The sequence below is a fragment of the Bufo gargarizans genome, chromosome 6, assembly GCF_014858855.1.
Source record: "Bufo gargarizans isolate SCDJY-AF-19 chromosome 6, ASM1485885v1, whole genome shotgun sequence".
In the NCBI taxonomy this organism is placed as follows: Eukaryota; Metazoa; Chordata; class Amphibia; order Anura; family Bufonidae; genus Bufo; species Bufo gargarizans.
In genome coordinates, this window is record NC_058085.1 from 249,437,322 (window position 1) to 249,452,765 (window position 15,444).

At 45.8% G+C, this 15,444-nt stretch overlaps 1 protein-coding gene across 2 annotated transcripts in view; it reads right to left on the bottom strand.

The window, feature by feature from the left end:
- CARNS1 (carnosine synthase 1) overlaps nucleotides 1-10,327 on the bottom strand; it is a 29,893-nt gene extending 19,566 nt beyond the window's left edge. The window contains exons 1-3 of one of the 2 annotated variants that reach the window (XM_044297306.1): nucleotides 10,202-10,327; nucleotides 8,158-8,173; nucleotides 7,179-7,440 (exon numbers count right to left, since the gene is read on the bottom strand). In XM_044297306.1, coding sequence (XP_044153241.1) covers nucleotides 7,179-7,440; nucleotides 8,158-8,160 — 265 coding nt within the window. In that variant the 5' untranslated portion in view covers nucleotides 8,161-8,173; nucleotides 10,202-10,327. Of the gene's footprint in view, nucleotides 1-7,178; nucleotides 7,441-8,157; nucleotides 8,180-10,201 lie in introns of both variants that reach the window. The other variant, XM_044297305.1, reaches the window with a different exon arrangement.
- Nucleotides 10,328-15,444: the final 5,117 nt, after the last annotated feature.

The following is a 15,444-nucleotide window of genomic DNA, read 5'->3' on the forward strand; positions in this document are numbered from 1 at the left end:
TAAATATTGAGTTTTGTTTGGCTATTAACCCTTGCTTTGTTACTGGAAAAAATAGATTAAAATGGAAAATTTGCCCAAAAATTTAAATTCTGAAATTTTATCTCCATTTGCCATTAACTCTTGTGGAACACCTAAAGGGTTAATGACGTTTGGGTGGTTTCTATTATATAGGCCTCACAAAGTGACTTCAGACCTGAACTGGTCCCTAAAAATTGGGTTTTTGATTTGCTTCCAAACTTCTAAGCCTTGTAACATCCCCAAAATATGAAATATCATTCACAAAATGATCCAAACATGAAGTAGACATATGGGGAATGTAAAGTAATAACTATTTTTGTAGGTATTACTATGTATTATAGAAGTAGAGAAATTGAAACTTGGAAATTAGCAATTTAAAAAAAAAAGAGGTAAATTTGGTATTTTTTTATAAATAAAAATTATTATTTTTTACTTCATTTTACCACTGTCATGAAGTACAATATGTGATGAAAAAAGAATCTCAGAATGGCCTGGATAAGTCAAAGCGTTTTAACGTTATCACCACTGACACTGGTTAGATTTGCAAAAAATGGCCTGGTCCTTAAGGTGAAATAAGGCTGTGTCCTTAAGGAGTTAAAGGGGTTGTCCAAGCTATTTTTATTGATGACCTGTCCTCAGGATCAGCAGCACAGCTTGTACCTTCTCTTCCTCCAGCAGATCCTGAGGATAGGTCATCAATATTTGCGACTTTTATTAAATCCCCCCTATACATACAAAAGTCTATAAGTTCTAAAAATGTCTACACAGGGAATACTATAGAATTCATATATTATTAAAACCTTATATATAAAATGTAATACATTAGATGATCCAGGTCCCTGAATGCGGAGCTCTCGCATTATTAGTGAAAAATAAAATATAACTACAAGCGGCTATAAAGTTAGTGGGATATTTCCTTGTGAACAGAGATCTACTTATATATTTCAAATATATACCTTTTCAGCTATGCTAGGCAGAATCCCATCGTTATAAATGGCTCAGAGCCCATATGTTTAGCACAACTACATCTGTGCTTCAGCGCTCTGTGTGCTGACTATAACGTCTGTCCTCTCAGTTGTTTGCAGTCCATGAGAGCGATATCTGACCGCCACACCTCCAGCAAAATTCATGCGCTTCTTCAGATATATTGTAATCAAGGTGTAAGTGATAGTCTGTCCACATATGCAGAAGGACTGAACACTGAGCTACAAACACACTGGGTTAGTGCCACATGTGATCCTTTTGCTATTACTCACGGCCGTTGTGTTTGTTTCAGTTGCTTACAGCCCGTGGTAGTGATATCCGACCACAGCAGTTCCAGTGAAGTTCATGCAGTTCCTAGATGCACTAAGTGTTCCAATAGGATAAGGCTACTTTCACACTTGTGGCAGAGGAATCCGGCAGGCAGTTCCATCGCCGGAACTGCCTACCGGATCCGTCAATACGTATGCCAAATGATGGCATTTGTAAGACTGATCAGGATCCTAGTTATAGTTATGAGCCTCCTATTGGATAATTACTGCATGGGCGATTATCTTTCAGCTGGCAACAAGTTATTTAACCCCAACTGATGCAATAAGTTGCTTCTCATTTCTTAAAAAAAAAAACATGTCGAAAGACGCATCTCGTGGTTGTGGAAAAGATGTTAGTCTGTTTGAGAAGGGTCAAATCATTGGCATGCATCAAGCAGAGAAAACATCTAAGGAGATTGCAGAAACTACTAAAATTGGGTTAAGAACTGTCCAACGCATTATTAAAAACTGGAAGGATAGTGGGGACCCATCGTATTCGAGGAAAAAATGTGGTGGGAAAAAAATCCTAAAATGATTGTGATCGGCGATCACTTAAATGTTTGGTAAAATCAAATCGAAGAAAAACAACAGTAGAACTCAGGGCTATGTTTAATAGTGAAAGTAAGAGCATTTCCACATGCACAATGCGAAGGGAACTCAAGGGATTGGGACTGAATAGCTGTAAGAAAACCACTAATCAGTGAGGAAAACCAGAAAAAAAGGCTTCAATTTGCTAGGGAGCATAAAGATTGGACTCTGGAGCAATAGAAGAAGGCCATGTGGTCTGATGAGTCCAGATTTACCCTGTTCCAGAGTGATGGGCACATCAGAGTAAGAAGAGAGGCAGATGAGGTGATGCACCCATCATGCCTAGTGCCTACTGTACCAGCCTGTGTGGGCAGTGCTATGATCTGGGATTTCTGCGGTTGGTCAGGTCTAGGTTCAGCAACAGTATGTGCTCCAAGAATGAGGTCAGCTGACTACCTGAACATACTGAATGACCAGGTTATTCCATCAATGCATTTGTTCTTCCCTGATGGCACGGGCATATTCCAAGATGACAATGCCAGGATTCATCGGGCTCAAATTGTGAAAGAGTGGTTCAGGGAGCATGAGACATCATTTTCACACATGGATTAGTCACCACAGTCACCACAAGGACCTTAACCCCATTCAGAATCTTTGGGATGTGCTGGAGAAGGCTTTGCGCAGCAGTCAGACTCTACCATCATTAATGCAAGATCTTGGTGAAAAATGAATGCAACACTGGATGGAAATAAATCTTGTGACATTGCAGAAGCTTATCGAAACAATGCCACAGCGAATGCGTGCCGTAATCAAAGCTAAAGGCAATCTAACTAAATATTTTTGGTGGTGACTTTTTTTTGGGACCGGGCAGTGTATTTTAGCTGAGGGGTGATCAGCAGGCCAGGCTCCAGTACAGCTGCTGAGCGTCCTCAAGTCTAGTGTTTCAATATTACTATATGTGACTGAGTGCACTGAGCATGCTCAGACAGCCTGAGTCAGATGTCGTAGAAAGAGCTAGAAAGAAGGGGCTGTGAGGAACTGTTATGGAGAGTGATGAGAGGAGAATCTGAAAAGATTATAGAGAGAGACCTCTCCATGGAGTCAGTTGTAAAAGAGAGAATGGGGCCTCTGAAGTGAAGGACAGCATATAACACGTGCTCTGCATCTTCTCAATTCACTGCTATGGAACTTCTGAAAATAGCAGCGTGGTGTGCTTAGCTATTTTTAGAGCTCCTAAGCCCTCTTGCACACGAACATTGTGCATCCGTTCCGTGCATTGGGGTCAGCAATTTGCAGTCCCTAATGCACGGGCAACGTCCGTGGGGCGGTCAGGATGGATCAAGACCCATTTAACCTGAATGGGTCCGTGATCTGTCTGCACCGCATAGAACAAGTCCTATTTTTTTTTTTGGGCGGTGCGGAGGCACTGACAGAGAAAACACGGAAGCATTCCGTAGTGCATCCGTGGGGTTCCAATCCATGCTTCCATTCCGTACCTCCGTGATTGCGGACTAATTCAAGTGAATTGGTCCGAATCTGTGATGCGGAGCGCACACAGGCCAGCGCCTGTGTATTGTGGGCTGCAATACGGCCACGGGCACACAACGTTCGTGTGCAAGAGGCCTAAGGGATTGAATGGACAGCAGTCCCCTCCGCATACACTGCTATGGGGTTGCAGGAAATAGCCGAGTGCTGACTTGGCTATTTTCAAATCTCCCAAAGCAGTGAATAGATAGTAGGACGTGGATGTGCAGCTGCTCTCCCCATTACTTCAGAGCCCCGTTTGGTGAGAGAGGCGGGTCACAGAGATAGGACCCACACCTATTTGACGTTGTGGTCTATCTAATCAATATGCCATAAATGTTGAGACAAGAAAACCCCTTTAACTCCCATGAATAAAAAGAGGAATTTGAAGATCTAAATTCTAGCGTCTTTTGTGTGGTCTGCCCAACAATATCAGTAAAAAAATGTGGATGGAACAAATGTTAATGATAATAACGCCATTTGTGTCTGTGTAAGAGTTAGGGCTCATGCACACGACAGTATGTCTTTTGAGACATACGGTCCGTCAGCGGGCCATATGTCCCGGAGCGGCATACATCGTGCGCACGGGATTGCACAGCATCATAGGTTACTATGATACTGTGCGAATCGGGCCGCCCGCGGGACTATTGTCCTGCACTCATATGATCTTATGAGTGCAGGACAATAGCCCCATGGGTGGCCCGTGCGCACGATGTATGGCCCGCTCACGGACCGTATGTCTCGGAGGGCATACAGTCGTGTGCAAGACATCCAAATTAGCAAGGGTTCATTTTATCTGTGCTTCCATCTGCCCCCACCCCACACATTTTTTTTACTTCCTTTGTCCTCAGATTTATTATCATAGGAGGCTTTTATTGAAACATTAGGCTCTCTTACGGTAGTATCAGGGTCCATGTTGTCAGAGGTGGTCTGTAATGAATCCGCTTCAAATGAACTGAAAGCTACTTGATGTTTCAATGACTCTTTACTTTGGGAGCATTTTCTGCCATTTTTTAATATGGATTCGTTGTTAGAATAGTTATATAAATCCCTTTGGAAGTTGTCTATGTTATAGGGGTTGTCCCATGAAAAATATTTTACATTTTCAAACCAGCGCCTGGACCTGAAAACTTTTGTAATTGCATGTATTTCTGGAGTGTAATATTGCAGGACTGGGAACCTAAAGTGGCCCTAAAAAAAAATATTACAGTGGCCCACTTTTGTAGTCGGGTCCAAATTGATTGAAGGCAGGGCCAAAACAAGTAGGCGGCGCCAGCAATACCATATTGTGGCACATTTTACCACCCCAACAGAGCCAAATACCACAGCCCATCATAAAATACTGCTGCCAACAGCACAAAATACATCCCCAAGAACGTCCACTGGCGGCTGTGAGGAGGGCTCAGGCGGCCCACCGGGAAATCGCTGTAAGGCATATGGCCAATCCGCCCCTGCAGTGTAAAGACCCCTTAAAGCAGACCACAGCATTCATCTCCACAGCCAGTTTATAGAGGGCAGTGTTTCATTGGGAAATTATAACAATGTGATTTTAAATGTATGGATGAAGGTTTAGGACAGGTATTTCTCCCACTAACAACTTATGGTCTTGTGACCTAGAAAAGTTATGAATGAAAGCCAGTTGTAGCTATTCATAGGATGCTTCTGATCACGTAGAATAGTATACAGGGTGAACAGCACTGTTTTCAAAAATCTTTTTAAAAACTGGTCTCTTTTGTGTTACTAGTGTTGTTTTTCTGCATAGCATGTAGTCTTGTGTTTATATACTCCTTTTGTTTTTTTTACTGTGGATAAATGTGTAACTAGATAAAACATAAAAAATATATGATCACATGAACAGATTTAAGTTTGTTTATACTTTTTAAAGCTATATTTTTATCTTTTTAACTGTGTTTTGACGGCAGTTTATGATGTGTATATGAACAGTGGTTACTCATACTGTGTTAGAGGACAAGCCTGTGTGCCCCGGCAAAAGGGCAAAACCTTTGGTTGGGTAAATGCATGGCATGCCGCACCTCTTTTAATAGTACGGAAGATCTTGTTTTATGTGTGGCATTTCTAACTCCCTTGCTGTACACTGTGCTGGGTACTATTTGCCAGTTCTTTTGTCCGTCAGTGAGACCTTGGATGTAAGGAGCTCAAGGAAGGATCCAGAACGTATTTCAAGTAACACTTAACTCTTTGTTAGTCCTAATAGCATTGGATGTTGAGCAGAGAGAACGTCTATGTATTGTGAGTGATAGGAATCTGTTTTAGGTGGACATTTGTGTTTCCATACTCAGCCAGCACTATCTACTATTTGCACATTAGAACTTTCCCAACCGCGGAACCATATACACATTCTTTTTTTTTTACGTTCTACTGTCTTTAGTTGGTGACCAGCATGTATGCCAGTGTTTTGGCACAAATTTTCCCAGAATTCTGGAGCATTTTGATTACTAAGGCCTCTTTCGAGGAGCATGACGGATTGGGTCTGGGTGCATTCAGGATGCGTTCTGTGATACTCGCACCATTTTGTCAGTTTTGTTTGCGATTACGTTCAGTTGTTCCGATTTTTCCGTACGTGTGCAATGCGTTTTGATGCGTTTTTCACGCACAGGATAAAAAACTGAAGGTTTACAAACAACATTTCTTAGCAACCATCAGTGAAAAACGCTTTGCATGCGATGCAATGCGTTTTTCACTGAGGCCGAATTTTCTTCTTTGGGGCCAGGGCTGCGTGAAAAACGCAGAATATAGAACATGCTTTTCACACAACGCAGAACTGATGCGTTAAAAAAATGCTTATGTACACAGACCGATTGAAATGAATGGGTCAGGATTTAGTACGGGTGCTATGCGCATTGCACCCGCGCAGGATTTAGTACGGGTGCTACGCGCATTGCACCCGCGTGGAAAACTCGTGTGAAAGAAGCGTAAATATCCCATAGCATTCTTAAAATACACCCAGTATGGGCCATCTTGAAAACTGGCAGTTGAAAACTACTTTCACACTTCCGTTTTCTTTTTCGGCATAGAGTTCCGTCCTAGGGGCTCTATACCGGAAAAGAACTGATCCGTTTTATCCCCATGCATTCTGAATGGAGAGCAATCTGTTCAGGATGCATCAGGGTGTCTTTAGTTCAGTCTTTTTGTATCTTCAGGACGGAGATAAAACCACGGCATGCTACGGAACTGCTTGTCGGATCACTCTGCCGCAACTGTGAAAGTATCCTTAGCTGCAATTTCGATATAATATAAAAATATATTTTATTTATATATATAAATGTTGCAGCAATTTGTAAAATGTAAATTAAAATATATAAAGGATCAAAGTACCACATAGCAAAAGTCAAATTTGCCTCTCACCAAACAGAAGCATGGTCAGAAACTCCTGGGCTGACATCTCCTTTCAGCCATGATCTCCTTCTGCTACCCCCAATATTTTTTTCTGCTTTGGCCCCAATATTGTGCTATGGTTCCATGGTTGCCCTCTAATGCTGTGTCTGTTGCACTCACCATTGGAGGTATACCATTGTGATAGGTAGATTATATATTTATAAATGATTAATAAGCATACCAATATCAACAGCAAATTTAGACAAAGAGATGCCTTGTTCTATAGCAGATATCATGATATCATTTGAAGTAAGCAGTTTTTCTTTTATGACTATTATGTTTATACAGTTGTTAGGCTTTATTGAAGAATCAAATAGTAAAACAAAAAAATATGGAGCACAAATGAACAAGCCAAAATATGTTGCCCCATGCCCAGATAAACTACTGCATGGCTTGAGGGATAGTATTGGCTTTACCTACCTGTACGAGGTTGCTTGCTCCTATCTTCTGTCTCCGGAAGACCCGCATTGATTAGAACCTTCTGGAGATCTTCATAGCTCTCTATAATATTTTCATGTTGTTGCATTTCATTGTACCCGTTAGTCTTGCCTTGTGGTGTTTCTGTGGATGTCCTCATTCCCCAAGGAGGGCCATCTGGGGCAACCCCAGATACCCACACCTCCCTCAATTCTCCATCTTTGGAGTACATAGGGTGATCCAATATGAACTGGTCAAGAGACAGCTAGAGAACCATGTTGAGCAAACAAAAAGGTGGAAGAAAGGCAAAATGAGACAGCAAGGATGGGAGAAAAGTGACAACACAACTATACAGTACCACACAGGTCACTTAGATCCTTCTGAAAGGCACTTAATTGTAGTGACATAGTAGCACTAACAGCTAATCAGCTTAACGGGGAAGACAGCTACTGAACACAAAGTGACACATGTGACAGGGAGCAGCCAAAAATAAGGCTACTTTCACACTCGCGTTTGGTGTTGATCCGTCATGGATCTGCACAAACGCATACGTTCAGATAATACAAATATAATTCAGAACGGATCAGTTTGTATTATGTTGAACATAGCCAAGACGGATCTGTCTTGAACACCATTGAAAGTCAATGGGAGGCGGATCCGTTTTCTATTGAGCCATATTGTGTCCGTGAAAATGGATCCGTCCCCATTGACTTGTATTGTGTTTCAGGACGGATCAGTTTGGCTCAGTTTCGTCAGACGGACACCAATACACTGCAAGCAGCGTTTTGGTGTCCTCTTCCAAAGCGGAACGGAGGCAAACTGAGCGGATCCTTATCAATTCAGAATGCATTAAGGGCAAAACTGATCTGTTTTGGACCGCTTGTGAGATCCCTGAACGGATCTCACAAATGGAAACTAAAACGCCGGTGTGAAAGTAGCCTATGACAGGTGTGGAGTGATGAGGTTGTTAGACTCTACTCACCATTGTGATTCCTCTCCTGAAACTTAAAGAAATGTTACACGTTAATAGAAGTGTACAAACATATTGCAATTTTAAAGCTCTATAATGTTCTGTCAACCCTCAGAAGAAGGCCTTATATTATTTTAGGTTAAGGCTCTCTGTACTGCCGGGCAGATCACTTGGTCTAAATGAGTTCTCTGCTCCACAGTTGCTAGTTGCTGCTCGTTGTTTCAGGGGGACTCTAGAAAACAGGTCTCTGGGCAGCTTGCCCACTTTGCCGCCCCCTGAAAGAGGCCTTGAATATACTTCATCAACCGGAGAATGTGTTATGAATACCATCTGACACCAGTGGCTGTAGTCACATAGTGCTGCAAGACACGTCTGGGAATGGAGCTAAATGTTACACAACCAAATCAGATTGCTTTTAGTATTTTTATCCAATAGAAAGTGATTTTCTAAATTAAAATCACTGGAACCTCCACTGAGACTTAGTATCCCTTACTGAGACTACTATTTCTTTGGCAGTGCTGTTATGGGTTGATTGTGAACATAAGCCATGATACTAATGTGAACATAGCCTTAGCTGTGCCACAGTCACAAATGCATTTTACAGACAGTGATTCGAAAGAGGATACTGCTTCTTCTATAGCTTATTTTTTTTAACAGTGGTAGGAATCTACAACTCCTTGATGTAACCCAAGTCAAACCCAGTGAGAATATACAACCTGAACGCAATGTCTCAGAGAGTTTACCAAGACAAAAGAGGTCTGTTCACACAGTTTTTACGGCACTGACTACAAGGGAAACACTCTCAAATTGACCTTGCATTGATTTTAATAGGAATCCAGGTCGTGGCTCAAACAGCACAATTGTTTTTGTATGTGGATTTGATGTCCACATTGTGGAAGAACATTATTGACATGCACATTCTTGTCTAATTTATTGCCTGGTAGCCACTTGTGGATTACCTCCAATGAATAGGACTAAATCCATAGGTAGAGGAGCAGCAAATATAACTGAAAACCTGTGGCAGAAATCCAAAAGTTAAGCCTTATTCTCAAAGTCAGTGATTTCCATCAGTGATTGTGAGCCAAAACCAGGATTGGAGCCTCCACAGGCATAAGGTACAAGGGAAAGATCTGCCCCTGTTCTGTGTTTAGAGCCGCTCTGATGGAAATCACTGACCGAACACTGACTGTATGAATATCTCTTAGTCTTAGTTTTCTGCCTCGGACTCTGCTGTGGCTTTATCCAACAGAGAAGTCCACCATGTGAACATGCCATAAGTATTCTGCAGCAGACCCATATGAGCGTTGTGAGTTGAGCCAACAGTTCTTGCCATTTGGCACTCTCTAAAGTTTAATGAGACTTGTAATGTCTATAAGGGCTCATGCACATGACCGTATGTATTTTGCAGTCCGCAAAAAACTGATCCTCAAATAATAAGGATCGACGACTGTGTGCATTCCGTATTTTGCAGAACAGAACAGCTGGCCCCTAATAGAACAGTCCTATCCTTGTCCATAATGCGGACAATAATAGGACATGTTCTATCCCTTTGTGGAACGGACATACAGAAACAGAATGCACACCCCATTGAAATGAATGGTTCTATATACGGTCCGCAAGAAAAAAAAAATGGAATGGACACGGAAAGAAAGTTAATTAGTGTGCATGAGCCCTAAAGCATAGGAAAGGGCGAAATAAATTACAATACATAGAAATATTTGGGTCAATTTTAGGGAACCTTCCAGAATATATTGAGACTACAATGCATTACAATGCATACCTGCAGAACATGAAGAATTCAAGTGTATGGATACACAGCACACACACATTTCCACCATTTAGTCCTACCCTAGAGAATTTCTACAATTATGCTTGAGCCCCAATATGTAAATTATGCCGCACAACTTTCCTATTATGTAATAATGCTATAACATCCCTACTAAAATTGCCACAAAAGACTATGGGAATTGTTATAAAATCAGACCAGTCAATGCCCCCTCTCCTTACGTCGGCAGACATTCCTCCAGAGGTTCAATGTTGAAATATAAGTTCTCACCTCTAAGTGTCCTCACGGAAATAACGACAGGTAAAGGGAACTCTCACCAGACAGACAGCCAGAAAGAGAGCTCTAGAGGATTAGAACGTCTCTTTAAATCCTGCTCCCCCGCCTGCCCCCTCCCTGCCTGGCTTTACTTGAGCTGCTCCCAGCTGTCACTCAGCCAGGGCCATATCAGCAGTTCAACAGTACAGCAGTGCCTATCAGTCATACTGATGTGAAATTAGGAACTTGCTCTATTATACCAACTGCTGTATTCTGCCCTGCTATTCCGGTACAAAACACAAACCCAGCTGTTATGTACTGAACAGGCCACGATTCATGTGCTCCTTCTGACGTTGATGTCTTCCATTCCCTTCCAGACTCTCATGCCCCTGGACTATTAATGGTAGGATAATGGAGTCAACAAATCCAGGAGGCATTTGTGATCTACATGTGTCTTCTTCAAATAGAAATGATAAAAATACATTTTTAAATTATGCAAAGCTTCCCTTTTTCGTTCCTATAGATATCAGGGTTGATGAAGTTCTTATCTCCCCATTAGTGCCATATCACTCCTGTCTATGTAATAACACACCCCGTACCATGCTACTCCTGGTATGATCTCATGGGGTGATTTACACAGCGCACATCTAATCCTTTGTGTACTGAACGCAAACAAAGCACTGAGAATTCTTTTCTTCTGCTTCTGTGTTGATGTCACCATCACACTCCCGGCCATTATATGCCAAAATTGGCATTTGGCCCTTCCACGGGCAGAACACAATATAAAAGACGTTTTGTATGCTCTGGCCCTCTATTAAAGGCCACTTTCATGCTTGTACTCTTAGGCATTATCATGTGTGATTGGAAGGCAATCGTAGCTTAGTAAGCAAAAATAAACTTCATAAGCTAGAAACATATCCTTTATAAAACCCCAAGCATTTCATGGAGCCCCATTCTCTCACATACAGTGGCACGTGGGTCTGAGGTATCCACACCACGTGTTTTATAACTTCTAGAGGGGTTAAAAGGAATACATGTGAAGTAGCATTTATGCTAAGTGAAAGGATTCCATATTTGCACAAAGTTGCATGAAGGTGGTCATGGCTGTAAACAACTGGAGCACAGTACAGGCTGGAGCCCTACAGGGGGGAATTACAGACTGGAGCCCTACAGGGGGGCATTACAGGCTGGAGCCCTACAGGGGGGAATTACAGACTAGAGCCCTACAGGGGGGCATTACAGGCTGGAGCCCTACAGGGGGGAATTACAGACTGGAGCCCTACAGGGGGGCATTACAGGCTGGAGCCCTACAGGGGGGAATTACAGACTAGAGCCCTACAGGGGGGCATTACAGACTGGAGTACTAAAGGGGGGCATTACAGACTGGAGCACTACAGGGGGGCATTACAGACTGGAGCACTACAGGGGGGCATTACAGGCTGGAGCCCTACAGGAGGGCATTACAGACTGGAGCACTACAGGGGGGCATTACAGACTGGAGCACTACAGGAGGGCATTACAGGCTGGAGCACTACAGGAGGGCATTACAGACTGGAGCACTACAGGGGGGCATTACAGGCTGCAGCCCTACAGGGGGAAGGGGGCATTACAGACTGGAGCACTACAGGGGGCATTACAGGCTGGAGCACTACAAGGGGGTATTACAGACTGGAGCACTACAGGGGGGTATTACAGACTGGAGCACTACAGGAGGGCATTACACACTGGAGCACTACAGGAGGGCATTACAGGCTGGAGCACTACAGGGGGGCATTACAGGCTGGAGCACTACAGTGGGGCATTACAGGCTTGAGCACTACAGGGGGGCATTACAGGCTTGAGCACTACAGGGGGGCATTACAGGCTGGAGCACTACAGGGGGGCATTACAGACTGGAGCACTACAGGGGGGCATTACAGACTGGAGCACTACAGGAGGGCATTACAGACTGGAGCACTACAGGAGGGCATTACAGACTGGAGCACTACAGGAGGGCATTATAGGCTGGAGCACTACAGGGGGGCATTACAGGCTTGAGCACTACAGGAGGGCATTACAAGCTGGAGCACTACAGGAGGGCATTACAGGCTGGAGCATTACAGGGGGGCATTACAAGCTGGAGCACTACATGGGGGCATTACAGGCTGGAGCACTAGAGGGGGCATTACAGACTGGAGCACTACCAGAGGGCATTACAGGCTGGATCACTAAAGGCGGGATTACAGGCTGGAGCACTACAGGAGGGCATTACAGGCTGGAGCACTACAGGGGGCATTACAGGCTGGAGCACTACAGGGGGGCATTACAGGCTGGAGCACTACAGGGGGGCATTACAGGCTGGAGCACTACAGGGGGCATTACAGGCTGGAGCACTACAGGAAGGCATTACAGGCTGGATCACTACAGGAGGGCATTACAGGCTGGAGCATTACAGGGGGGCATTACAGGCTGGAGCATTACAGGAGGGCATTACAGGCTGGAGCACTACAGGGGGGCATTACAGGCTGGAGCACTACAGGAGGGCATTACAGGCTGGAGCACTACAGGGGGGCATTACAGGTTTGAGCACTACAGGGGGGGCATTACAGGCTGGAGCACTACATGGGGGCATTACAGGCTGGAGCACTAGAGGGGGGCATTACAGACTGGAGCACTACAGGAGGGCATTACAGGCTGGATCACTAAAGGTGGGATTACAGGCTGGAGCACTACAGGAGGGCATTACAGGCTGGAGCACTACAGGGGGCATTACAGGCTGGAGCATTACAGGGGGCATTACAGGCTGGAGCACTACAGGAAGGCATTACAGGCTGGATCACTACAGGAGGGCTTTACAGGCTGGAGCATTACAGGCTGGAGCACTACAGGGGGGTATTACAGACTGGAGCACTACAGGAGGGCATTACACACTTGAGCACTACAGGAGGGCATTACAGGCTGTAGCACTACAGGGGGGCATTACAGGCTGGAGCACTACAGTGGGGCATTACAGGCTTGAGCACTACAGGGGGGCATTACAGGCTTGAGCACTACAGGGGGGCATTACAGGCTGGAGCACTACAGGGGGGCATTACAGACTGGAGCACTACAGGGGGCATTACAGACTGGAGCACTACAGGAGGGCATTACAGACTGGAGCACTACAGGAGGGCATTATAGGCTGGAGCACTACAGGGGGCATTACAGGCTTGAGCACTACAGGAGGGCATTACAAGCTGGAGCACTACAGGAGGGCATTACAGGCTGGAGCATTACAGGGGGGCATTACAGGCTTGAGCACTACAGGGGGGCATTACAAGCTGGAGCACTACATGGGGGCATTACAGGCTGGAGCACTACCAGAGGGCATTACAGGCTGGATCACTAAAGGCGGGATTACAGGCTGGAGCACTACAGGAGGGCATTACAGGCTGGAGCACTACCAGAGGGCATTACAGGCTGGATCACTAAAGGCGGGATTACAGGCTGGAGCACTACAGGAGGGCATTACAGGCTGGAGCACTACAGGGGGCATTACAGGCTGGAGCACTACAGGGGGGCATTACAGGCTGGAGCACTACAGGGGGGCATTACAGGCTGGAGCACTACAGGGGGCATTACAGGCTGGAGCACTACAGGAAGGCATTACAGGCTGGATCACTACAGGAGGGCATTACAGGCTGGAGCATTACAGGAGGGCATTACAGGCTGGAGCACTACAGGGGGGCATTACAGGCTGGAGCACTACAGGAGGGCATTACAGGCTGGAGCACTACAGGGGGGCATTACAGGTTTGAGCACTACGGGGGGGCATTACAGGCTGGAGCACTACATGGGAGCATTACAGGCTGGAGCACTAGAGGGGGGCATTACAGACTGGAGCACTACAGGAGGGCATTACAGGCTGGATCACTAAAGGTGGGATTACAGGCTGGAGCACTACAGGAGGGCATTACAGGCTGGAGCACTACAGGGGGCATTACAGGCTGGAGCATTACAGGGGGCATTACAGGCTGGAGCACTACAGGGGGCATTACAGGCTGGAGCACTACAGGAAGGCATTACAGGCTGGATCACTACAGGAGGGCTTTACAGGCTGGAGCATTACAGGCTGGAGCACTACAGGGGGGCATTACAGGCTGGAGCACTACAGGAGGGCATTACAGGCTGGGGCACTACAGGGGGGCATTACAGGCTTGAGCACTACAGGGGGGCATTACAGGCTGGAGCACTACATGGGGCATTACAGGCTGGAGCACTAGAGGGGGGCATTACAGGCTGGAGCACTACAGGAGGGCATTACAGGCTGGATCACTAAAGGTGGGATTACAGGCTGGAGCACTACAGGAGGGCATTACAGGCTGGAGCACTACAGGGGGCATTACAGGCTGGAGCATTACAGGGGGGCATTACAGGCTGGAGCACTACAGGGGGAATTACAGGCTGGAGCACTACAGGAGGGCATTACAGGCTGGATCACTACAGGAGGGCATTACAGGCTGGAGCATTATAGGAGGGCATTACAGGCTGGAGAACTACAGGGGGGCATTACAGGCTGGAGCACTACAGGAGGGCATTACAGGCTGGAGCACTAAGGGGGGCATTACAGGCTGGAGCAATACAGGCCGGAGCACTACAGGGGGGCATTACAGGCTGGAGCACTACAGGCGGGCATTACAGGCCGGAGCACTACAGGGGGGTATTACAGACTGGAGCACTACAGGGGGGTATTACAGGCTGGAGCACTACAGGGGGGCATTACAGGCTGGAGCACTACAGGAGGGCATTACAGGCTGGAGCACTACAGGGGGGCATTACAGGCTTGAGCACTACAGGGGGGCATTACAGGCTGGAGCACTACAGGGGGGCATTACAGGCTGGAGCACTACAGGAGGGATTACAGGCTGGAGCACTACAGGGGGCATTACAGACTGGAGCACTACAGGGGGGCATTACAGGCTGGAGCACTACAGGAGGGCATTACAGGCTGGAGCACTACAGGGGGGCATTACAGGCTGGAGCACTACAGGGGGGCATTACAGGCTGGAGCACTACAGGAGGGATTACAGGCTGGAGCACTACAGGGGGCATTACAGACTGGAGCACTACAGGAGGGATTACAGGCTGGAGCATTACAGGCTGGAGCACTACAGGAGGGCATTACAGGCTGGAGTACTACAGGGGGGCATTACAGGCTGGAGCACTACAGGAGAGCATTACAGGCTGGAGCACTACAGGGGGCATTACAGGCTGGAGCATTACAGTCTGGAGCACTACAG